This window comes from Canis lupus, chromosome 32, assembly GCF_048164855.1.
Source record: "Canis lupus baileyi chromosome 32, mCanLup2.hap1, whole genome shotgun sequence".
NCBI classification, from domain to species: Eukaryota; Metazoa; Chordata; class Mammalia; order Carnivora; family Canidae; genus Canis; species Canis lupus.
Window position 1 is genome coordinate 13,150,570 of NC_132869.1, and position 26,805 is coordinate 13,177,374.

Here is a 26,805-nt window from a genome sequence, read left to right on the forward strand (position 1 = left end):
TCTGAAAATTAGTAAATAGAAGAAAAGAATCAAGTATTATTCCTACTCTTCCTCTATAAAATATATCTCAAGTAACCTAATAGTTGGTGGGGTGCTTCTTTGGAGAATTATTCCAGCTAATAAATTAAGAAAAACTGATAGAATTAGAATAGTACACTTACAACCCCAATGAAGTTTATACATCCTCCCCAATGAAGGATCTAGGCAACGGTTACTAATGAGTTGATAAAATCTAGGAGAAAAACCACTGGGAACTCTATAAAGGATGCATCAGGATGACCATCCCTGAATCTCACTGATCAATCCTAACAATACTAATAAGATAAAACCCAGATATTGCCTACCTATGTGATGCAACAGGAAACATACTATTCACCTCTGAATCACTCTGGCTAATTAAACACAAGACCTAATGACCAATTTACAGAAAATTCAGGGGATAGAAGAATATGTTAAAAGGAGGGAGACAAACAGCTAACTCCAGAATAGGAGAACTTCATGACAAATGATTCCATTTTTATCGATGACAATATGAACAACAACAACAACAACAACAACAACAAAAAAAAAACTGTAAGAAAAAAATAAAGAGGAAACCTACAGAGTAAAAAGAGGTTTAAGAATTATATCCACCAAACGCAATGTGTGGAACCCTGTTTGGAACCAGATTCAAGTAACCCAAATATAAAAAATAAAATAGGAGAGGAGGGGCAAGATAGCAGAAGAGTAGGGTCCCCAAGTCACCTGTCCCCACCAAATTACCTAGATAACCTTCAAATCATCCTGAAAATCTACAAATTCGGCCTGAGATTTAAAGAGAGAACAGCTGGAACGCTACAGTGAGAAGAATTGGCGCTTCTATCAAGGTAGGAAGATGGGGAAAAAGAAATAAGGACACAAAAGGCCTCCAAGGGGGAGGGGCCCCGCGAGGAGCCGGGCTGAGGCCGGGGCGAGTGTCCCCAGGACAGGAGAGCCCCGTCCCGGAGGAGCAGGAGCTGCACCGACCTTCCCGGGCGGAAAGGGGCTCGCAGGGAGGTGGAGCAGGACCCAGGAGGGCGGGGATGCCCTCGGGCTCCCGGGGACACTAACAGACACCTGCGCCCCGGGAGATGCGCCGAGCTCCCTAAGGGCTGCAGCGCGCACGGGGGGACCCGGAGCAGCTCGGGGGGGCTCGGGGGCGGCTCCGCGGAGGGGGCTGCGGGGCGGGAGCAGCTCGGGGGGGGGGGGCTCGGGGGCGGCTCCGCGGAGGGGGCTGCAGGGCGGGAGCGGCTCGGAGGGGCTCGGGGGTGGCTCCACCGAGGGGGCTGCCGGGCGGGAGCGCGAATCCAACAGCGCAAGCTCCGAGCACAGGGCGCTGGGACACACCCAGGATCCGGCCTCCCCCGGGACAGGCAGAGGCCGGGAGGGCCCAGGACAGCAAGGACGCTCCTGCCCCGAGCTGAGCAGATCAGCGGCCCCGCCCCGGAGCCTCCAGGCCCTGCAGACCGAGAGCTCCTAGTTACTGCGGGAGCTGACTCCAGGGCTCCAGAGCTGGCCCCGCCACTGGGGCTGTTCCTCCTGGGGCCTCACGGGGTAAACAACCCCCACTGAGCCCTGCACCAGGCAGGGGCACAGCAGCTCCCCCAAGTGCTAACACCTGAAAATCAGCACAACAGGCCCCTCCCCCAGAAGACCAGCTAGACGGACAAGGTCCAGGGGAAGTCAAGGGACTTAAAGTATACAAAATCAGAAGATACTCCCCCGTGTTTTTCTTTTTCTTTTTTTTTCTTTTTGATTTCTGTTTGCTTCCCCCACACTTTTTTTCCATTCTTTCGTTTTCTTTCTTTTTCTTCTCTTTCTTTTGTCCTTTTTTTTTTCTTTTTCTCTTTTCTTTCCTTCTTTCTCTCCTCTCTTTTTCTCCTTTTCCCAATACAACTTGTTTTTGACCACTCTGCACTGAGCAAAATGACTAGAAGGAAAACCTCACCTCAAAAGAAAGAATCAGAAACAGTCCTCTCTCCCACAGAGTTACAAAATCTGGATTACAATTCAATGTCAGAAAGCCAATTCAGAAGCACTATTATACAGCTACTGGTGGCTCTAGAAAAAAGCATAAAGGACTCAAGAGACTTCATGACTGCAGAATTTAGAGCTAATCAGGCAGAAATTAAAAATCAATTGAATGAGATGCAATCCAAACTAGAAGTCCTAACGACGAGGGTTAACGAGGTGGAAGAACGAGTGAGTGACATAGAAGACAAGTTGATGGCAAAGAGGGAAACTGAGGAAAAAAGAGACAAACAATTAAAAGACCATGAGGATAGATTAAGGGAAATAAATGACAGCCTGAGGAAGAAAAACCTACGTTTCATTGGGGTTCCCGAGGGTGCCGAAAGGGCCAGAGGGCCAGAATATGTATTTGAACAAATCATAGCTGAAAACTTTCCTAATCTGGGAAGGGAAACAGGCATTCAGATGCAGGAGACAGAGAGACACCCCCCCCCCCAAATCAATAAAAACCGTTCAACACCTTGACATTTAATAGTTCAGCTTGCAAATTCCAAAGATAAAGAGAAGATCCTTAAAGCAGCAAGAGACAAGAAATCCCTGACCTTTATGGGGAGGAGTATTAGGGTAACAGCAGACCTCTGCACAGAGACCTGGCAGGCCAGAAAGGGCTGGCAGGATATATTCAGGGTCCTAAATAAGAAGAACATGCAATCAAGAATACTTTATCCAGCAAGGCTCTCATTCAAAATGGAAGGAGAGATAAAGAGCTTCCAAGACAGGCAGGAACTGAAAGAATATGTGACCTCCAAACAAGCTCTGCAAGAAATTTTAAGGGGGACTCTTAAAATTCCCCTTTAAGAAGAAGTTCAGTGGAACAATCCACAAAAACAAGGACTGAATAGATACCATGATGACACTAAACTCATATCTTTCAATAGTAACTCTGAATGTGAACGGGCTTAATGACCCCATCAAAAGGCGCAGGGCTTCAGACTGGATAAAAAAGCAGGACCCATCTATTTGCTGTCTACAAGAGACTCATTTTAGACAGAAGGACACCTACAGCCTGAAAATAAAAGGTTGGAGAACCATTTACCATTCAAATGGTCCTCAAAAGAAAGCAGGGGTAGCCATCCTTATATCAGATAAACTAAAATTTACCCCGAAGACTATAGTGAGAGATGAAAAGGGACACTATCTCATACTTAAAGGATCTATCCAACAAGAAGACTTAACAATCCTCAATATATATGCCCCGAATGTAGGGAGCTCCCAAATATATAAATCAATTAATAACCAAAGTGAAGAAGTACTTAGATAATAATACACTTATACTTGGTGACTTCAATCTAGCTCTTTCTATACTAGATAGGTCTTCTAAGCACAACATATCCAAAGAAACGAGAGCTTTAAATGATACACTGGACCAGATGGTTTTCACAGATATTGACAGAACTTTATTTTTTTCTTTTTTTTTTTTTTAATTTTTACTTATTTATGATAGTCACACAGAGAGAGAGAGAGGCAGAGACACAGGCAGAGGGAGAAGCAGGCTCCATGCACCGGGAGCCCGACGTGGGACTCGATCCCGAGTCTCCAGGATCGCGCCCTGGGCCAAAGGCAGGCGCTAAACCGCTGCGCCACCCAGGGATCCCAACCCCAAAGATTCAGATGCAATGAAACGCTGGGACACCTGCACCCCGATGTTTATAGCAGCAATGTCCACAATAGCCAAACTGTGGAAGGAGCCTCGGTGTCCATCGAAAGATGAATGGATAAAGAAGATGTGGTTTATGTATACAATGGAATATTACTCAGCCATTAGAAATGACAAATACCCACCATTTGCTTCAACGTGGATGGAACTGGAGGGTATTATGCTGAGTGAAGTAAGTCAATCGGAGAAGGACAAACAGTGTATGTTCTCATTCATTTGGGGAATATAAATAATAGTGAAAGGGAATATAAGGGAAGGGAGAAGAAATGTGCGGGAAATATCAGAAAGGGAGACAGAAAATAAAGACTCCTAACTCTGGGAAACGAAGTAGGGGTGGTGGAAGGGGAGGAGGGTGCAGGGTGGGGGTGAATGGGTGACGGGCACTGAGGGGGGCACTTGACGGGATGAGCACTGGGTGTTATTCTGTATGTTGGTAAATTGAACACCAATAAAAAATAAATTTATTAAAAAATAAATAAAAAATAAATTCAAAAATAAAATAAAATAAAAAGATACAATATGGAAATCTGAAGATTATCTTGATATTTGATACTATTATGAAGGAATTACTGTATACTGTGATTAAGAGGAGAAGAAAGGAATCTCTGACACTTAGGAATACTTACTCTTATATTTCCAGTTAAAAGATGCCTTCATATAATCTGGGGAGGAAGAAGAAGGGAAGACAAATACACTGGGAACAAGATTGGCCATAAACTGATAACTATTGAAGCTGAGTGATGAGTACATGGGTATTCATTATACTATTCCATTTTTATTTTTTTATTTTTTTAAAAAATGAGTATTGCCAAACCAGATGCCACAACCACTGAGAGTATATGGCCAAACCACAACCCTCCTTGATCTTTAGCCCTTTCATTTGCAAAATGGGGGTCTTATCCTTTCCATGGGGATATGGTGAGACTAAAATAAGATATATAATAAACCCGGAAGAAAACTACACAATACTATATAAAAAGTTATGTTATTGGGCAGCCCAGGTGGCTCAGCGGTTTGGTGCTGCCTTCAGCCCGGGGCATGGTCCTGGAGATCCTGGATCGAGTCCCGCATCGGGCTCCCTGTATGGAGCCTGCTTCTCCCTCTGCCTGTGTCTCTGCCTCTCTCTCTCTCTCTCTCTCTCTCTCTGTCTCTCAATAATAAATAAACAAAATCTTAAAAAAAAAAGTTATGTTATTAATGGCCAAAGCAAGAGCGGGCAGGGTCTTGCTATACTAATGACCTAAAAAGATAACAGATATAACTGCTTCAGGAGGGATCCCTGGGTGGCGCAGCGGTTTGGCGCCTGCCTTTGGCCCAGGGCGTGATCCTGGAGACCCGGGATCGAATCCCACATCAGAATCCCAGTGGATGGAGCCTGCTTCTCTCTCTGCCTCTCTCTATCTCTCTCTCTCTCTGTGACTATCATAAATAAATAAAAATTTAAAAAAAAATAACTGCTTCAGGAAATAAAAAACTATGCTGGCTCAAGAGACAGTGAATCACATGACTTTAAGGCTATCATTTACAGAAAGATTAATATCTTTAGATCTAAATCAAATGCTGAAGCATAAGGGAAATAAGCAAAGTATTCTGACGAGAAGAAGTATTAGGCTAGGATCTATGTCTCTGAAATCAGTGCTATAAAGTTGAAAGAAAATAGAAGAATCCAAGGTTCTTCATAACCAAATTTTGCATAAAAACCAAATTTTGCAAAAAAAAAAAAAAAAAAAAGGAAGAAGAAGAAGAAGAAGAAGAAAGAAAAAAAGAAAGAAAGAAAGAAAGAAAGGAAACCCTGGTAACTCTAAGTTAGGCAGCAAAGTGAACCATGGCTTTTACACTTTGAAAGTGACTACATACAGTTCAGACGGCAGTGTGTGTATATGTGTGTGTGTGTTTTCAGGGGCAGAGGCAGTTGTCAAAGAGAATGCGATCGTTTCCCTCTTCTCCCTGCAGTGATCATTACTTCAAAATTCCCTTTCTGAATTTCCTTCCTCTGTTCTCCCAACCCAACTCCACTTTCCACCTAGGGATCAGAGCTATGTTAATGAAAGAAAAATGAAAAAGGAATGCATTTCTCCTATGAATTAACTAATGCTTAAATTTTCAAAGTTGGTCCCGAGCAAATACATTAAAAACTAGAGTCCTTAGGGTAACAAAGAGAGATAAGGGGAAGGGACAGAGACAGGGCAAGACTCATATCCAGCAATCCATGCGGGGATTGAAAAAACTTTGCAATGATGACAATCAACGAAGATATGGACCAACTAATAAAACAGTTGATAAGAACCCTTCCATCTTGGAAAAATCTGTGTCAAACCTGTTTTTAAAAATTCTATCTGCATAGTATAAAACATTCTGAGATAATACCAAGAATTTTGCTTTTATTCATATCCACTGAAATTAGGTACTTTGATCAAAACTGAAGTATTTTAAGATACATTTCCAAGTAACCTACCTGTAACTGCATGACCACATAGTTGAATCGATCATTCCTCCCACAGCCAATAAATCTACAAACATGGTCTTTCCCTGGATAAAAGACAGAAGAGAGGAGAAAAAGGTTATATTATGGTTTCTCTTTTAAAATATTAATAATTAGTTTTTCTGTATAGTCTTTTATAATTGAATATAAAGGATCTATCTTCACAACCTTAATAATAGGAAATCTGTATTATTCAAATTTTCTACCCACCTCCCCCTGAACCCTACACTGCTCCATATGTAGTCAAATACATATTTACTGAATGAATAAATAAATGACTGATAATTTATTTAGGAAGAATTAAAAGTCATTTAAGATCAAGTTGCCCACATACTATACATATGAAAACCGAGAGGAACAATAAATAAGAATTCTGTTAGGAATATAAATCTGGGGTGGTAAGGAACATAAATCCTGAATTTTAGATATAGTCTGCCATTCACCAATTTATGACTTCAATTGCTTAATCACTTAATCCTTCTGGGCCCCACTGATTTGGATTAGTTCAGTGCTTTTCAATTTTAGTTTTACCTATGAAATCCAAGGAGGTATTGGCTAGGGTGCAGAGGAAAGCAGAGATGGAACAAGTAGAAATCTAGGGTCTGGCCCTGATTCAACAAAAGCAAACAAAGGTCCTAAAAACAGATCAAGACTGGTAGGCCCCAGGGCCAGAAGAAGTGGAGAACAGTGGCTGGAGAACAGTGAATGAAGGGAGAACAACATGAGAAGATGCTGGAGAAGCAAGAGGCACGAGGCCCTGAAACATCTTTGACTTCATAAAGAAAGTGAACCACATGCAGATGACAGTGTTTCTCAGCTCTGGCTGCTTGGCAGAATCATCTTGGGAAGGTTTTTCAATTCTTAAACTCTGGGGTGCCTGGACAGCTCAGTTACTTTGGCTTAGGTCATAATCCCAGGGTCCTAGGATCAAGCCCTGCATTGGGCTCCCAGCTCAGTGGGGAGCCTGCTTCTCCCTTTCCCTCTGCCACAACTCCTGCTTGTGCTCACTCACACTCTCTCTCGCTGTCAAATAAATAAAATCTTTAAAAGAATAAAAATCCCTAAACTCTTTACTGATTCAGAATCAGTGGGTAAATTTACAGGAGAGGAGCTTTTCAAAAGTTCTCTAAATGAGGGATCCCTGGGTGGCGCAGCGGTTTGGCGCCTGCCTTTGGCCCAGGGCGCGATCCTGGAGACCCGGGATCGAGTCCCACATCGGGCTCCCGGTGCATGGAGCCTGCTTCTCCCTCTGCCTGTGTCTCTGCCTCTCTCGCTCTCTCTGTGTGACTATCATAAATAAATAAAAATTAAAAAAAAAAAAAAAAGATTTAGAAGTAAATTTGTTTAAAAAAAAAAAAGTTCTCTAAATGATACAAAAGCAGATGGGCCACAAAATCTACTGCTTGGTAATGAGAAGCATCTAAAAGATTTTAAGATAAGGAAAAACACACTTAAAACACTGTACTTTAGAACACTGCTGTAATGGCAATGAGGACAGACTAAACAGAGGTCAGAAAGGTCACTCTGGGAACAGTTGCAATATCCCAAGAGAGAGAATAGGGTTTAAATTATAAGTATTATAGTAGAGACAGGGATCCCTGGGTGGCGCAGCGGTTTGGCGCCTGCCTTTGGCCCAGGGCACGATCCTGGAGACCTGGGATCGAATCCCACGTCGGGCTCCCAGTGCATGGAGCCTGCTTCTCCCTCTGCCTATGTCTCTGCCTCTCTCTCTCTCTCTCTCTCTCTCTCTGTGTGTGTGTGTGACTATCATAAATAAATAAAAAATTAAAAAAAAATTATAGTAGAGACCAGAAAAAACAGGATAAATATAAGAGATACTAAACACAGTTTTTGACTAGAAATTGATACAATTAAATGGTAAGTTGTACCAAAATAAGAGAACATAATACAATAGGTTGTATAGGCTGTAAGGGATTAATAGAATGTTGACTTTAAGGACAACCTGTTGAATTTAACAGACAACTGTAATTTCAAGCTTGCTGCTGAGTGAAAAGCTGAGCTGTAGAAATACAGCTAATGGGAAACCATTAGTTCATGGAAGGTAGAGAGAACTACAAACATAGATGGACAATTGTCAAGTTGGAAGAATATAAAGAAAGATGAAAATTAACCTAAGAACAAAATTTTACAAAATGCAACATTTACAGCATGGACAAAAATAAAAGGAATGAAGGAAATTAAGTAATACCCGGAGAGGTATGAGGAAAATATGAGAAAGGGGTATTACAGAAATATAATGAGAAGAACATTTTAAGGCAAAAGTGGCCAATGGCAAATGCTACAGAAAGGCTGAGAAGCACTAGTTAATATAAAAAGTTAGGAAGTCACAAGTGAGTGGAAGGGTGGCAGCCAGTCTTTAATGGATTAAAGTATAAATCAAGTATGACACAGTGAGGACAATCTTTGAAGTTTGCCTGTAAAGTGAGCAAGTCATATGCCAAGAGCTAGAAGGGCAAGATTTGTTAGATGAATGAGAAATATAATTCAATATCCCCTCCCCGCCAAAAAAGTTTTCTACTGACTGACTTAAAATATAAATATAACCCAGACTTGTTTTAGTTAATAATTCAACTTCTTTTGCATCTGGGTTATCACACTATTCTCTTACTCTCTGTGCTTTTATTGGAAAGGGTTGGAAGTAGCAAGAAATAAGTGCAATGGAAGCAATAATTACCAATGTGTACAATGCATGTTCATCACTTTACATGTATCTTCCAAATGTTTACAACACCGTGTCACCTAGTAAATTGCTGTAAGAACGAAATGATGAAATGATGGCCAATTAGCAACTTACTCTTTCCCTCAGCTTCAAAGGAACAATTTAAAAATCATTTAGAAGTATTTTCTTGTTATCCATTCTTCAAGATTCCACCTTCCTAGCCTGTAACATTTAAATGAAGGATCTCTATTACAAAGACACTTCGACTGTCTAAAAACAAAAGGTCATACCATATTTAACTCTTCTTGGAATGCTCTTTCAAAAATATCTTTATGGTACATTATACCAAAATAATCTCTCAATAGCAAAAACATCCTGCTTTTAAAAAAGAAAAAAGAAATCAAATAAATTGTAGACCCCTTCCTGGGTAAACAAAATACAAAGTCAACAGCAAATTGTTTGGGATTCACCAATACATCTTCATTGCTTTAGGTAAGAGCTTAATGAGTTCTTACCTCAGACTTTATAGCATAGTGTACTGCTCTTGTATTTTACATACATGCAATTAATGAAAATCCTTAAAGTTAGCTTAATAATATGCACAGATTTTTAGAAGCATGGAGAAACTACAATTTAACTGGAACTGTAATTTTTCACCACCACTTAGAGTGTTAAAGTAATTTGTATTACTATTATTGTAATAATTAGTACAAACTGAAATACCACTCCAAGAGTACTATCTTGTTCTGGTAATTAGCACAGTACCAGGCAAATAGTCAAATGCCCAGTCAATATTTGTGAATAAACAAATTAATATCAATAATGGTAGCTACTAAAACATGCATAATATGCAAGCATATTGTGCCAGGCATTATATTAAGTGCTTTACATGCAGTTAATCCTCATAGCTTAAGTATTTTATTTTCCCCATTTTTCAGATGTGAAGAAATAAGCAAAATAATCTTTAAAAATGAGGGATCCCCTGGGTGGCGCAGTGGTTTGGCGCCTGCCTTTGGCCCAGGGCGCGATCCTGGAGACCCGGGATCGAATCCCATATCGGGCTCCCGGTGCATGGAGCCTGCTTCTCCCTCTGCCTATGTCTCTGCCTCTCTCTCTCTCTCTCTCTCTGTGTGTGTGACTATCATAAATAAATAAAAATTTAAAAAATAAATAAATAAAAATGAAGGGAGCAGGGTAGGTTATATTTGAAGAGAATGCTAATAATTCAAAATCATTGCTGTAGAGAAAAGAAAACACAAGAGACCCAGCTTGACAAACCCATAATATATCAGGTGAGACCTAATACTGGCATTTAGATAAGAGTCCTAATGAGAATCCAGATACCAGAACTATAGCAATCTTTATGGTAAATTAGGCAGTCTACTAGGTCATATCTAGTTAAGCAACAAGACAGTCTCATGCTATGCACTGCTAGGTCTGACCATGACTCCACATTCATAAAAATAGTTACTCAACTTCATGCACAGTGAGATTAGAGGAGAGGTCCAGAAACATTACAGAAACAACTCAAAGACCCTAGGTAAACCATTTTATAAACTTTTAAGAACTCCTAATATAAAAGATATCTAACCTTTTCTTAAAAGATTTTGTTTTGGGGCACCTAGGGGGACTCAGTCAGTTAAACATCTGCCTTTGGCCCAGGTCATGATCCTGGGATCCTGGGATTGAGCCCTGTATCAGGCTCCTTGCTCAGGAGTCAAACAGTCAGGAGTCTGCTTCTCCCTCGGCCTCTTCCAGTCCCTCCCCACTGCTTGTGCTTGCTCTCTCACGGGCGCAAATAAATGAATAAAATCTTTTAAAAAAAATAAAAGATTTTATTTTTAAGTAATCTCTACACTCAACATGGGTCTCAAACTCCCAACTCCAAGATCAAGAGTTGCACACCCTACTGACTGAGGCAGCCAGGTGCCCCACCCCAGCCCATGACATCTAAATAATCTTAATGACACTCTAGGGCAGATCTGGTATCGAAGTGGTATCAAACTCAAGCCAATCCTCATTTTATTCCTACTTAACTCTCATGGGTTGTTTTTTTTTTTTTTAAGATTTATTTATTTATGCATGAGACAGAGAGAGACCGGCAGAGGGAGAAGAAGGCTCCCTGCAGAGAGCCCAATGTGGGACTTGATCCCAGATCCTGGGATAAGGCCCTAAGCTGAAGGCAGACGCTGAACCACTGAGCCACCCAGGAGTTCCCCATAGGTTCCTATTAATGTACATAAAGGCACCAGAACATGATAGATACATAATTTCATCATATTTAGGTGATACTGTTTTTATTTGCTTCTCTGACCCTTGGACTGTAAGTACTTCTAGGGTAAGGACTCTAGTATCCAGCTCTGCACAGGATACACACTAACTAAACAATGAATACGTTTTTTATAATACCTTAATTGGAACATAATTAACATACTACCAAATTCACACCTTAAAAGTGTAATTCAATTGTTTTTAGTATATTCGCAAAGTTGTAAAATCACCACCACAATCAACATTAGAACATTTTCATCAGCCCTATCTACCCCACCAAAAAACCGATACTCATTAGTTGTCACTTCTATTTCCCCCTCAACTCTCCCAGCCCTATGAGAGTCAGCCCCACTAAACTATTTTCTATCTCTACAGTTTTGCCTATTCTGGACATTTCACATAAATGGAATCATACTATAAGTATTTTTTGTGACTGGCTTCTTTTACCAGCACAGTGTATTCAAAACTCATCCATATTGTAGCATGTATTAGTATTTCATTTCTTTCTCTTTTTTTTTTTTTTTTAAGATTTTATTTATTTATTCATGAGAGACACAGAGACAGGCAGAGGGAGAAGCAGGTTCCCTGTGGAAACCCTGATGTGGGACTCAATCCCAGGACCCTGGGAACACATGAGCCTATAGCAGACACTCAACCACTGAGCCACCCATGTGTTCTTCAGTATATCATTCTTTTCATGGTCAATAATATTCATTATACAGCTATACATATTTTTTTAGTCATTTTACCAGTTGATTGTCCATTTAGGTTGTTTCCACTTTTTGTTATGATTAATGCTACTATGAACATTCACATACAAGTTTTTGTGTAGACATGTTTTCACTTCATCTTGGAGATATATATATATATATATGTGTGTATATATATATATATATCTGGGAGTATAACTGCTGGACATTTGGTAACTCCATGTTTAATCTTAAGCAGTCCATAGGAACTGTTGGACTGCTTTCCAAAGAAGCTGTACATTTTATATCTACCAGTAACATATGAGGCTTCTAATTTCTCCACATCCTCACCAACTCTTGTTATTATCTGTATCTTTTTATATTGCAATCATCTAGTGAGAGTGAACTGATATCTCAGTATAGGTTTGATTTACATTTTCATAATCATTAATAATGTTGAGCATCTTTTCATGTACTTATTGACAATCTGTAGATCTTCTCTGGAGAAATGTCTATTTAGATCCTTCGCTGATTTTTAAATTGGGTTATCTCTTTATTACTGAATTTTGAGTTCTTTATTTAGTATAGATAAAGTCCCTATCAGATGTATGATTTGTAAATATTTTCTACTTCGTGGGCTGTCTATTCACTTTTCTTTTCAAGATTTTATCTATTTATTCATGAGAGACACAGAGAGAGAGAGGCAGAGACAATGACAGAGGAAGAAGCAGGCTCCTCTCAGGGAGCCCGATGCGGGACTCAATCCCCAGATGGGGATCATGCCATGAGTCTAAGGCAGACGCTCAATTGCTGAGACACACAGGCGTCCCTGTCTATTCACTTTCTTGATGGTGATCTTTGAAATACAAAAGTTTTTTTTTTAATTCACTTATTCATGAGAGACACACAGAGATAGGCAGAGACATAGGCAGAGGGAGAAACAGGCTACCCATTGGGAATCGGATGCGGACGCCATCCCAGGACCCCAGGATCATGACCCAAGCCAAAGGCAAATGCTCAACCACTTAACCACCCAGGTGCCCCAAAGCACAAAAGTTTTTAAATCAGATGAAGTCCAATTTATTTATTTATTTTGCTGCCTTGTGGTTTTAGCATCATATCTAAGAAATTATTGCCTAATCCAAGGTCATGAAGACTTACATGTATGTATTATTCTTCTAAGAGTTTTATATATCTAGTTCTTTGGTCTACTTTGAATAAATTTTTTTAAAGATTTTACTTTTAATTTTTTAAAAGTAAATCCTACATCTAACATGGGGCTCAAACTTATGACGCCGAGATCAAGAGTCTCATGCTCCATAAACTGAGCCAGCCAGGTGCCCCTAATTTGAATAAATTTTTATAATGGTACAAGGTAAGGGTCCAAGTTCATTCTTTTGCATGTGTATAACTGTGTTGGAAGACACACTCCTCTTGTGTTCCTCCTTACTCTCACACTACTACCATACTCACAATACTTTTTGACACCAGATATGTGGGCTTTCCACAGATGGAGCTATTCTCCTAGACACCAGCTGGGTGTCCTATAATTCAGTTCAATTCTAATAGTATCTACCTAGAGTTTGCATCAGATCCCCACACTGCCCCCATTTCAAATGCCAATCACAAGTCCCAGGTTGTATAAATTACCCCCTCCTTAGGTTTAACAATTTGCTAGAACAGCTTATAGAATTCAGGGAGATACTTATATTTACCAGTTTATTTTAAAAGATAAAGAATACAGATGAACAGCTGGATTTAGAGACACACAAAGAAAGATATGTGAGTAGTGCAGAACTTCCATGCTCTTTCTGAGTGTGCCATTCTTCTAGGATCTCCACGTGTTAACCAACTCAGAAGATCTCTAAATCTCGTACTTCTGGAAATTTTACTATTTCCCAGAGGATGAGGGTGAGGCTATAAATTCCAAACTTCCAATCAAGAACTTGTCCTTTTGGTGACCTGACACCATCCTGAAGCTAGAGTCCACCAAGAGTTGCTTCACTGAAACATGAGACATTCCTATCACTCAGGAAATTCTAAAGAACATAGGAACACTGTGTCAGGAACCAGTTTGCTGGCCAAATCTGGTCTAAGACCAAACAGCAGAACAAAGGATGCTCCTAGTGCTCTTATCACTTAGGAGATTACATGGATTTTAAGAGGTCTGTGCCAGGAACTAGGGGCAGAGACCAATACATGTGTTGTGTTCTTTTACAATATCCAATGGAGTTGTGCTGGCACCATTTGTTGAAAAGAATCCTTTTCCCAATGGATTGTCTTGGCACCTTTGTCAATGGTGCCAAAATCAATTGACCATTATGTGGTAATTTCTGGATTCTATTGATCTATATTTCTATCCTTATTCCAGTACCATAATGTCTTGATCACTATCGTTCTGTAATAAGTTTTGAAATCAGAAAATGTAAATATTGCAATTTCATTGTTCTTTTTCAAGACTGTTTTAACTATCTGGGGGTTCCTTGCAATTCCATATTAATTTTAGAATCAGCTTATCCATTTCTACAAAGAAGGCAGCTGCAATTCTGATAGGGACTGTGTTCAATCTATAGGTCAGTTTTAGGAGTGCTACTATCTTAACAATATTAAGTCTTCCAGTCTACAAACACAAGATATCTTTCCATATATTTAAGTCTTACTTTTTCAAAAATGTCTTATAATTTTCAGAATATAAGTCTTATATTTCTTTTATTAAATTTATTCCTATTTTATTCTTTTTGATGCTATTGTAAATGGAGTTGTTCTCTTAATACCATTTTTGGATTGCTTATTGCTAACATCTAGTAAGACACATCATCTTTTTATATTTATCTTGTTTCTTGCAATCTCGCTGAACTTGTTTAGTGGCTCTAAAGTTTTTAGTGGATTCCTTAGGATTTCCCAAAAATAAGAGAGGGTCATCTGTCAATAGAGCTAGTTTTACACTTCCTTCCAGTCTGGGTGCATTTTGTTTCATCTTCTTGACAAATAGAAGTGGCAAGTGCAGAATACTTGTCTTGTTCATCATTACCTTTGGGGAAAAGAGTGTGTTTTACCATATCAGCTGTGGATTTTTTTTGGTTTTCGTTTTTGGGTTTTTGTTATATAATGCCCTTATCAGGATAAGGAAGTTCCTTTCTATTCCTAGTTTGTGAGTATTTTTTATCATGAAAGGGTTATTGGATTTTGTTAAATGGGTCTTCTGTGTCTTCTGACATAATCATGTGGTTTTTGTCTTTGATTCTGTTGATAGTGTATTATACTAATTTTCATATTTTATTTTATTTTTTTTAATTTTATTTATTTATCCATGAGAGACACAGAGCGAGAGAGGCAGAGACACAGGCAGAGGGAGAAGTAGGCTCCATGCAGGGAACCTGATGTGGAACTTGATCCTGGGTCTCCAGGATCATGCCCTGGGCTGAAGGCAGCACTAAACCACTGAGCCACCCGGGCTGCCCTAATTTTCGTATTTTAAGCCAATATATACCATAGGCAAAATCAACTCAAGATAGATTAAAGACTTGAATGTAAAACCTGGAGCCATAAAACTCATAGGAAAAAAAAACATAAGGGGTAAGCTCCTTAACACTGGTTTTGGTAATTTTTTGAATTTGACACCAAAAGCAAAGACGACAAAAGCAAAAATAAACAAGTGGGACTACATCAAATTATAAAGCTCCTGCACAAAAAATGAAACCATCAACAAAATGAAAAGGCACCTACTAAATGGGAGAAAATATCTGCAAATCATTTATGTGATAAGGGGTTAATATCCAAAATACATCATGAACTCATACAACTCAACAGCAAAAAACCTAAACAATCTGATTTAAAAATAGGTAGAGGGCCCGAAGAGACATTTTTCCAATGATAGTAACATGGTCAACAGGTACATGAAAAAGTGTTCAATATCACTAATCATCGGAGAAATGCAAATCAAGGCCACAATGAAATACTACCTCATATCCATTAGGATGACTATTATCAAAAAGACAAGAAATCACAAGTGTTGGTAAGTATGTGGAGAAAAGAGAATCCCTGTGCACTAACTGCTAAGAATATAAATTGGTGTGGCCACTAGGAAAATAGTATGGAGATTCCTTAAAATAAAAGTAGTTTCTTAAGAAACAAAACAAATGGACAAAGGGGGAAAAAAGATACGCCAAAAAACAGATTCTTAACTATAGAAAATAAATAAATGTTTACCAAAAGAGAGGTGCACAGGAGACGGTTTGAAACTAGTGAAGGGGATTAGGATTGGCATTGCCTTGATAAGCACTAAATAATATATGGAACTGATGGGTTACTATATTGTACACCCAAAACTAACATAGCACTGTATGTTAACTACATTGGAATTCAAATTTTAAAATTAAAAATAGAACTACCATATGATCTAGCAGTTCCATTTGTGGGTATATACCCAAAGAAACGAACTCATTATCTTGAAGAGATAACCCATGCCCATGTTCAATGCAACATTATTTACAATAGCCAAGACATTGAAACAACTTACGTGTCCATCTATAAATGAAAGGGTAAAGAAAACATAGTATGTATATACACAACAATATTATGCAGCCATAAACAAAAATAAGAAAATCTTGACATTTGTGGTAAAATGGATGGATCTTGAGAGCATTATGCTACGTAATATAAGTCAAAGAAAAACTTATATGTAGAATCTAAATAAACCAAAACTCATAAAAACAGAGAACAGACCAGTAGTTCCCAGAAGTAGGGGGTGAGAGGTAGGGGAAATAGGTAAAGGTGGTTAAAAAGTTCAAACTTGGGCAGCCCCAGTGGCTTAGCAGTTTAGGGCCGCCTTCAGACCAGGGCCTGATCCTGGAGACCCAGGATGGAGTCCCACGTCAGGCTCCCTGCATGAAGCCTGCTTCTCCCTCTCTCTCTCTCTCTCTCTCTCTCTGCCTCTCTCATGAATAAATAAATAAATAAATAAAATCTTAAAAAAAAAGGTTCAAACTTCAGTTGTAAAATAAGTAAATCTTGGAAATCTAATGTACAGCATGGTGATTATAGTTAACAATACTGTTTATTTGAAAGTAGGTAAGATCATAAATTTTAAACACTCTCATCACAGGAAATTGTAACTGTGCAGTGATAACTAACTAAACTTGTGGTAATCATTCTGCAATATATGTATCAAATCTTTATGTTGCACATAATACAAAGTTGTATGTCAAATACATATATATTTATATATATTTAATATATATTAAATATATTATATATATTTATATATATGAAACAGAGGGAAAAAAAGAGGATTCAGATCAAAAGTCTATTATTCTACACCTCTGGATCTTTCAGTTTGGTGTGGAATGAAAAGTACATGTGCTCAAAACCACCTGAGGTAAGTACCACTTGAGCTTTTTCACTTGCTAGCTTGTTACTTAATCTCTAAAAGCCACATGATGAGGGCAGCCCAGGTGGCTCAGCGGTTTAGAGCCACCTTCAGCCCAGAGCATTATCCTGGAGACCCGGGATTGAGTCCCACGTCGGGCTCCCTGCATGGAGCCCTCTTCTCCCTCTGCCTGTGTCTCTGCCTCTCTCTATATCTCATGAATAAATAAATAAAATTTTAAAAAAATAATAAAAAAATAAAAGCTACATGATGAGTAACAAAACCACTTACCTTAAAGACTTATTACACAGGTAAATCAGCTAAGGTATGTCTAAAATATACCAACTGGCACATACTAAATGCTCAATATATCTTCCTATTATTATCATTAGTGATTATGAACGCAAGTTTTAGAAAGAGAAAGATCTAAGCTAAAATGCTGGCTCTTTATTTTACCACTTTTGTGACTCTGGACAGATTATTTAATCTCTCTTAGGCTGTATTTCCTCAATTATATAATCAGGGGAAAGCTGTGGTACGAATTAAATCAAATAATATTCTTTAAAAATATACATTTAAAACAATGCCTGACACAGGAAGAATAATACATGATTGTTAGCCTCTTCATTACATAATAGGTACAAATTGCTTTCTAAAGTGGTTGTACCAATTTATACTTCTCCCATCAGGACACAAGGAAGCTTTCGTTTCTTTATCTTCACCAGCCCTTGGTACTGTCAAAAACTTTTTTGTTTTTGCCAACCTGAAGGGTATGAAACAGTGTCTTGCTACACAATTTTCATTTCTCTGGTTACTAGTAAGATTGAGCATCTTTTCATCTACTTATTAATTGTTTAGGTTTCCTCTTTTGTGAATTGCCAGTTCTTATACTTTGCTCATCTCCTCTCTGTCCACTCCTGTGACTGCCTACCTTGGCTAGGACATCACTATGTAGTAGAGTATTTACCTGAAATCCTAAACCTCCATGTTCCCCAAATATTTCAAGGCCCTCACTGGTTCCCTGCCACTACATCTTTTCTATCCACATTACTGGTGCCATTAACCTCTCACATAAAGACTCAAGTCCACCTCACTCTCTCCCTTAGGCTTAGTAGGAAATATTCATGGAGCTCTAGCCATTACCATACTCTCAATGCCATCAACCCTTCACCTTTGCTGCTAGTCTTGTCCTGACCTAACTCCTTGGTTCTGACAGCAGAGCTTCTGCCTAGTTTCCCTTTTATTCCCTTGTCAATGCTCCTATGGATCTTTTTATACATTCCTCTTTTATTTTTTTTTTAGATTTTATTTATTTATTTGACACAGAGAGAGAGAAAGCACAAGCAGGGGGAGCAGCCAGGCAGAGAGGAAGAAGCAGACTCCTCGCTGAGCAGAGAGCCCAACACAGAGCTTGATCCCAGGACTGTAAGATCATGATCTCAACCGAAGGCAGATGCTTGACCCACTGAGCAACCCAGGTGCCCCTACATTCCTCTTTTTTTATATATTTTATACATTTTTCTTATAACTTATCATTCCATAATGTCATTATTCATTCTCAGTGTCAGTCTAACTTGACTGTGAACCCCTGAGGACTCCTACCTAGCTCCTAGCATAGTGGTTCACATTTATCAGGTGTCTAGGAAGGAAAGAAGGGAGAATGAAAACAAGCATTTATAAACTAGTATCCTGGGCTTTCTAGGGCTAAGGCCATCTTCTTCCCCACTCTACTGCTCCTCTTCTCACCCCTAAAGGGCCAATGTCTACCTTAGAATGATATGCATGAGCTCGCTTTTTATAAATACCCTACTGGGCTCCCCTGATGATGACTCCTCTAATGAACTACCACCTATTATCTATTGACAAGCTCATCTAGCAGAGGGAGAAGGAGGAGCAGACTCTCCACTGTGTAAAATGATATGAAATTTCCTCAAAAAATTAGAAATAGAACAGTATTTGCACTACTGGGTATTCACCCTAAGAATATGAAAACATATTCTTGAAAAGATGTATGCACCTCAATGTTTATTGCAGCATTATTTACAACAGCCAAATTATGGCAGCAACCCAAGTGTCCATTAATAGATGAATGGAAAAAGAAGATGTGATATGTGTGTGTATGTGTGTGTGCATGTGTGTATATGTGATGGAATATCACTCAGCCATAAAAAAAGAATAAAATCCTGCCATTTACAACAGCATGGATGGATCCAGAAAATATAATGCGAAGTGAAAAAGGTCAGTTGGAGAAAGATAAATGCCATATAATTTCACTCATATGTGGAATTTAAGAAACAAACAAAAAAGAGACAAAAAATCAGACTTGGGGTGCGTGGATGGCTCAGTCAGTTGGGCGCCTGCCTTCAGTCAGGTCACGACCCCAGACTAGTGGGATCGAGCTCTGTGTCAGGCTCCTTCCTCAGCAGGGATCCTATTTCTCCCTTGCCCTCTGCCTGCCACCTCCCCTGCTTGTGTGCGCTCTTTCTCTTTCTCTGTCAAATAAATAAATAAAATATTTTTAAAAACAAAACAAAAGGGGCACCTGGGTGGCTCAGTGGCTGAGCATCTGCCTTTGACTAACGGCATGATCCTAAGGGTCCTGGGATCAAGTCCCACATCAGGTTCCCTATGGAGCTCTCTGTGAAGTTCCCTATGCTTCTCCCTCTGCCTCTCTGTGTCTCTCACGAATAAAAAAATTAAATCTTTAAAAAACAAACAAACAGGGCAGCCTGGGTGGCTCAGCAGTTTAGCGTCTGCCTTCGGCCCGGGGCATGATCCTGGGGACCTGGGATCGAGTCCTACGTCAGGCTCCCAGCATGGAGCCTGCTTCTCCCTCTGCCTGTGTCTCTGACTCTCTCTCTCTCTCATAAATAAAATCTTTAAAAAAATAAAAATAAAAAACAAACAAACAAATACTCTTAATTAACTTTGGAGAACAAACTGGTTACCAGAGATGAGGAATGGATGAAACAGGTGAAGGGGATTAAGAGTACACTTACTCTGATATGCACTGAGTAATGTAGATAAATGTTGAATCATTATGTTGTACATCTGAGGCATCTAATATAACACTGTATGTTAATTATACTGGAATTAAACATTTTTATATTTACTTTCTAGAAAAATAAATGAAATGAAATAAAATGGTGAACCTGGAATTCATGATTCATTCTACATTACTTACCAAACCTCATTTCCTACAGTACTTCAACATATATCATACACTCTTGATGAAGACAGTTTGTTTTTTTTATTCTCCTTCTCAAATATACTACTTTGATTTTTGCTCATATTATTCCCTCAACCTCATTTCCTCAAATCAAATACAACTCTTGAATCTAAATATCCCTGTAGGAAGCAGTATCAACCGACTAAAACTCAGGACTAGATTTTCAGATGTTAGCAAGTTAGTCACTTAGCAAAGCTCTGAGGGAAAAAAATAAACAAGACTATTAAATTTCCTGGAATTGAGTGAGAATAATCAAGTCTGGTGCAGAGATGAAAGCAGAGAGAGAGAAGAATCAGCAAGGTAGCACTGATCACTAAGAGTCATAGAGATCATTGATCTCAAGAAAATATAGGATGGAATTATACAACAAATCAATTTTAACTCCCAGCTTATATGTGTCTTATGTCAAAGAAATCCTCTAAAAGATGAAAGGAATCCTGAACATACAAACCAAATCTTAACCAAACACTTAAAATACCACCACTAAAGCTTTCTCTTTATCTTCTAGCTCTTGACTAACCCAATAGGAATGTTTGTGGTCTGTCAACAAAATAATCAATGATATCTCCACTCAAAAAAGACAATAAAAAGTAAACTTCGATAGGTAGATAATATCTATAGATATTATAGGCAATGTAACATCTTGCTAGTTAAACACTGATTTTTTTTTTTAAGATTTTATTTATTTATTCATGAGAGACACAGAGAGAGAGAGGCAGAAACACAGGCAGAGAGAGAAGCAGGCTTGATCTTTCAAAAAAAAATTTCAAGGTCCCCAGGATAAGGCCCTGGGCTGAAGGTGGCGCTGAACTGCTGAGGCACCCAGGCTGCCCAAACACAGATTTTAATTGTGATATTAAAAAGGAATACTGTCCAAAATCTTTATTTAAAGGAATAGAAAAGCTCTTCTCTAAAATAAATGCATATGGGGTGTCTGGGTGGCTCCATTGGTTAGGCAGCCAACTCTTGGTTTCAGCTCAGGTCATGATCAGGGTCCTTGGATAAAGCCCTGCATTCAGCTCTGTGCACAGTAGGGAGTCAGCTTGAGGATTTTCTCTCTCCCTTTCCCTCTGCTCCCCCACTTGCACTCTCTTTCAAGTAAATAAATATCTTTAAAAGTAAAAAAATAAAATAAATGCATAGAACCTAATGAATCTTTTTGTTCTTACAACTTCAAATGATCATCTACTATCCTTGCTTTCAACCCAAGAGCTTAAAAAGCTATGGCAAGTGATAGTATGGTAGTCTACATCCCAGCATTAAATATTAATGAATAACAATGCCACACAAAAGGCAAATAATTTTCTATGATTTTTATATGCTAGAAAAAAATAAAACAATCAGAAGGGGGCATCGATCATTTTACTTTTTATTTTTTTTTTTCATTTTACTTTTTAAATTAAAAAAGCCATTTACTAATAAAGTAAGAAAGCTAGCTAAAAGTATCCCAAACCTACTAATAGGGATGCTCAGGAACTCAAATAACAAATTCCAGGTCAATGGCAAACTAGCAAATACTGGGATTCTGCAAAGCCAGACTACTATACTGCTAAGGATCCAACAAAACCAGCCTTAGCTTCCTTACCCATCTATCATTTATTCCTCTTACTTACTCACTCACACCACCACCAAACAAACAAACCACACCCAACCTAACAATAATAGGTCATGAAACATCTATACCAAGGAAGACAGAAAAATATAAGGCATGGAGTGGGGGGTGGGGGGGGGCGGGGGTTCCTGTCCTCAAAGTATCTACAATCTTATTTTAAGAAATGAACTTACTATAAGATAATGACAAGATAAGATCAAATGATAGCTTCTAAGAACAAAGAATAAGCACTGTGAGAAATCAGTAGATTAGTTGGATTTAGAATGCTTAGAGCATAGAGCTTGACTGGGTTAACCTGATGGTAAAACAAAAGAATACTGAGTCCTTTAAAACAAGTCCCCAGGGGGAAAAAAAAAAATTGAGCCAAGAAGTTTAAGAAACAAAGGCTCCTCCTCTTAGCACTCATGAGGATGCCCATTTAATAATTCCTTGGATTGTATAGCTCACCAGGAGACAAAGGCAAAAGGAAGTTTCCAAGCCCTTCACTCTGTATAACCATCACAGGGCATTCTATCATTTAAACAAAACTATCCTATCACAATGGCCAATTTAAAACTATCAGGTTTTTGTGGTGAGAATGAAAAAAAAAATGAGTACAATTTCATCACCCTATCTATTTAGCAAATGTACTTGTCTATTACAAAAATGAATAAATGTATATAAAAATAGGAGAAAAGATCAAGAATTGGGGAACCATTCCAAGCGTTCCAATATCTGCATACCAGGTGCTCCAGAAAAGAAGGGGTAAAAAACAAAGGAGGTGTAAATCATCAGCAAAATTATTCAAGAATATTTCCTGAAAAAAACCTTCAATCACAAGTTTCAATCACAAACCTTCAATCACAAGGACACAGACACACTAGATGAAAACACCCCTACTATGACACATCATCATGAAATTGCAAAACCCTAGGAGAAAAGAGAAGAAAGTAGATGTTTCCAAAGTAACAAGAATCATAATAGAATTTCACTTCTAAATCGCTACAGTGAGTATAAAGACAAATTTCGGAAGTAAAATTATTTTCAATCCAGAATTCTGTATCTAACCACTTTTTCATTTAAACATCAGGGTAGGATAAAGACACTTTCACACTTGCAAGAGAGGTCTCAAAGACATACCTCCTATGTATCCTTCACTCAGGAAACTATTAGAAGAGGTGCTTCACTAAAATGAGAATATAAACAAAAAAGAGAAAAGGATTCAACAGGCATACAATATAAAAAAGAAGCAAAGAGAATCTCCAGGAACCCACTGAAGGGTGATCCAAGGATGATACTTGTGAATAGAATCCCCCCCCCCACCAAAAAAAAAAAAGCCAAATTGGAGCTAAGACATCCCTGGAGAGATTTCCCTAAGAAAAGGAAATCAAGAGTTATGCAAATCAGTAGTAGCTCATTCTTTTTTACTGCCACTCAATGGATATACCATCTTCAATTTATCCTTTCACTCTATGAAGTTTACATTTCTGGCAAGTAAGAATAAAGCTGATTTAAATATAAATATACACGAACACGTATTTTCATTTCTTAAAGGTATGCCTAGTGTAAGGTTGCTCGATCATACAATAAATCCATATTTATCCCCACCAGCAATATGTGAGGGTTCCAGCTGCTCCACATCCTTCTCAGCACTTGGTACTGTCAAGTTTTAATTTAAATCATTCTAATGGCTACACAGTGGTAGCTCACTGTGATTTTAAATTGCATTCCCCTAATGGCTAGTTATGCTAAACATCTTTTCATGAGCTGATGTGCCACTCTATATCCTCTTTGCCAAAGTCTATTAAATATTTTTAACTGAATTGTTTTCTTACTGTTGAGTTTTCAGGAGTTCTTTACATATTCCAAATATAAATCCTTTACAAGTATGAGATTTGCAAATATTTCCTTTAGGCCTATAATCTGCCTTTTAATTCTCTGAACAGTATCTTTGCAAGCAATGTTTTTAATTTGAAGAAATCAATTCATCAATTTCTTCTTTTATGAATCATGCTTTTAGTGTCATGTGAAAGAACTTCTAGATCTACACTCAGGTCACAAAGATTTTCTCCTATGTTTTCTTCTAAAAGCTGTAGTTTTACATTTCAAATTTAGATGTGTGGTACATTTTAAGTTCATTTTCATATAATACATGCAGTTTGGGCCAAGGTTCATTACTTTTTTATGTGGCTATCCAACTGTTCCAACAACACTTATTGAAGATTATTCTTTTTCCATTTTGCCAACTTTAAAAATTATTGGCCATATTTGTGTGGGACTATTTATGGAATCTCTATTTCATTGATCTATATGTCTTTCCCTTTGCCAATACCACAACCTTGATTATGATAGCTTCGCGGTGTTTTGAAATCAGGTAGTTTGATTTTTTTCCAACATCTTTCTTTTTCAAAATTGTTTTGGGGGCACCTGGGTGGCTCAGCTGGTTAAGTGTTTGCCTTCGGCTCAGGTCATGATCCCAGAATCCTAGGATCCAGCTCTGCATTGGGTTCCCTGTTCTCTTCCTCTCTCTTCCCCGCCCCCTCTCTGCTCCTGCCCCTATGTGTACACACATGCGTGCTCTCTCTCTCTCAAATAAAAAATGGAAGTCTTTAAAAAAAGTTGTTTTGGCTAGTCTAGGTCTTTTGCCTTTGTATAGAATTTTATAATCAGTTTATAACTGGAAACAGTGCTGTTAGGATTGTTTTTACCAGTACTAAGTCTACAGATTAATCTGGGGAAAATCAACATCTTTACTAAAATTGTGATTCTTCAAATTCATAAATGCATGTTTCTGTATTTACTTAAAAATCCTTTGATTTTTTTTAAATCAGTGTTCTATAATTCTCAACATAGAGATTTTATACATATTTTGCTACATTTATACCTAAGTGTTTCATTTTGGGGAATCTACCATAAATATCATTAATTCAGTTTTCAATTGATTATCACTAGCATATAGAAATATGATTGCTTTTTGCAAGCTGACCATGAATAACTCATTAAACTCGTTTACTCTAGGAACTTTTTGTAGATTGCTTGAGATTTTCCATATAGATGATTATGCCACCTGTAAACAGGGGTAGTTTTACTTCTTCTTTTTCAATCTCTATGCCATTATTTCTTCAAGTACTTTTGATGGACCCCACTCATTCTCTTCTCGTTCTGGGTCTCTGATGACACAAATGTAAGACTTTATCATAGTTTCATAGGTCCCTGAGGCTATACATTTATTTTTAACATTTTTCTTGTTATTCAAATTGCATCATTTCTGTTGATCTATTTTCAAGTGCATAGACTCTTTTCATTGTCAGGTCTACTCTGCTACCGAGCTCATTTAATGAGTTTTCATTTCCATTATTATGTTTCTTAGTTCTAAAATCTCCATTTAGTTCTTCTTATCTTCTACTTCTTTGCTGAGACTTTCTATCTTCCCGTTCAATCCTTGAACATGGTCAAAACAGCTGATTTTAAAACTATTTTCCAGATAATTTTAACATCTGTGTGATCTTGGCATCACCATCTGTTCACTGTCTTTTCCCATGTGAGTTCAATTTTCCGTTTTTTTGTTTGTTTTGTTTTGTTTTGTTTTTTAAGCTAATTCTAGACTGTATTCTGGACACTTGGAAATATTATGGTACTCTCGATCTTATTTAAGTCCCACTCAGAATGTTGGTGTTTTTGTTTTAGCCAGTAATTGACCCAGTTGGGTTCACATTCAAGTTCTGACAAGCCTTCTGTGGGTTTTATTTCCAATTACAATTCAGTTTGCAAACCCTTTGCAGTCATATTGAATATGTTTCATAACTGTCCCACGCAGTATCCAGTTTAGGGGCTAGGGAGTGGTCTATCCCATAATTCAGTCCTTGATGTTTCTGTACGCTGTTTAGGAATCAGACTCATAAAAAAAAAAAAAAAAGAAAAAAAAAAAAAAAAGGAATCAGACTCATGCATGTACAGCTTGGAAGTCTGCTCCTAAGTCCATAAGCAAGTTTAAGTAGTCAGTTTCCCAAGCTCCTCATTCTCTTGCAATCTTTTGGTTCCCTGGGGCTCCCCTTTTCCAGCCTTCCAGCAGAAAGCTGGGGTTTCATTAAACCCACTCTGCCATATACTTCCCATGATGTACTCATATCAGGGGCAAGCAACAGAAGAACAGAGGGAGAAGAAAAGCAATGGATTTGCCGCACTCTCTTGAGATCATAGCTCTTCCAATCTGGATGGAAGGTTCCCCTCCCTCTGAGATTTTTGGCTCCTGCCTGCCCCCACTGAGGCCACTGCATCTGCTGCCAAGAACTGCTTGAGGCCTGGGGTGCAAGAAAATGAAGAAAAGCAAAAAAAAAAAAAAAAAAAAAAGAAGAAGAAAAAAAGAGAAGGATGTGGAGTTGCCACACTTTCTCTGAGCATTAGGAGATCCCTTCCTGCTCCTTGAGTCAGAACCAGAGGGCTTCTCCTGGTGCTTTTTTTTTGTCCGTGTTAATAAGGCTCACTTCCAAGTTTCAGGATACATTAAGTTCAGGCTGGGGCATACTGGAAGAAAAAAAATGATAAACTCACCGCCGGTTCAGTGGTACTTTGAATTCTGGTCTTCTTCCCCAATCTGCCTCCTACTATTTACTTTTCAGAGTCCTCAAATAGCCACTCCAAGCATTCTGTCCAGGTTTTATAGCTGCATTCAGTGGGAGAAACAGGGTGAAGCGTGCTTACTCCATCTTATCTGGAACCAGAATCTGGACTACTGTTTTTCATAACACACTTTGTAGAACTGATTATTGAAACTATTTATATAACTTTG

The 26,805-nt window shown here is 38.5% G+C and overlaps 1 protein-coding gene across 4 annotated transcripts in view; it reads right to left on the reverse strand.

Annotated features, from left to right (window-relative positions):
- TTBK2 (tau tubulin kinase 2) overlaps window positions 1-26,805 on the reverse strand; it is a 174,096-nt gene that overhangs the window by 86,689 nt on the left and 60,602 nt on the right. For 2 of the 4 annotated variants that reach the window (XM_072808944.1, XM_072808946.1), the window contains exon 4: window positions 6,162-6,235. In XM_072808944.1, the coding sequence (XP_072665045.1) occupies window positions 6,162-6,235 (74 nt within the window). Of the gene's footprint in view, window positions 1-6,161; window positions 6,236-8,883; window positions 8,960-26,567; window positions 26,680-26,805 lie in introns of all 4 variants that reach the window. The other 2 variants (XM_072808947.1, XM_072808948.1) reach the window with 2 other exon arrangements.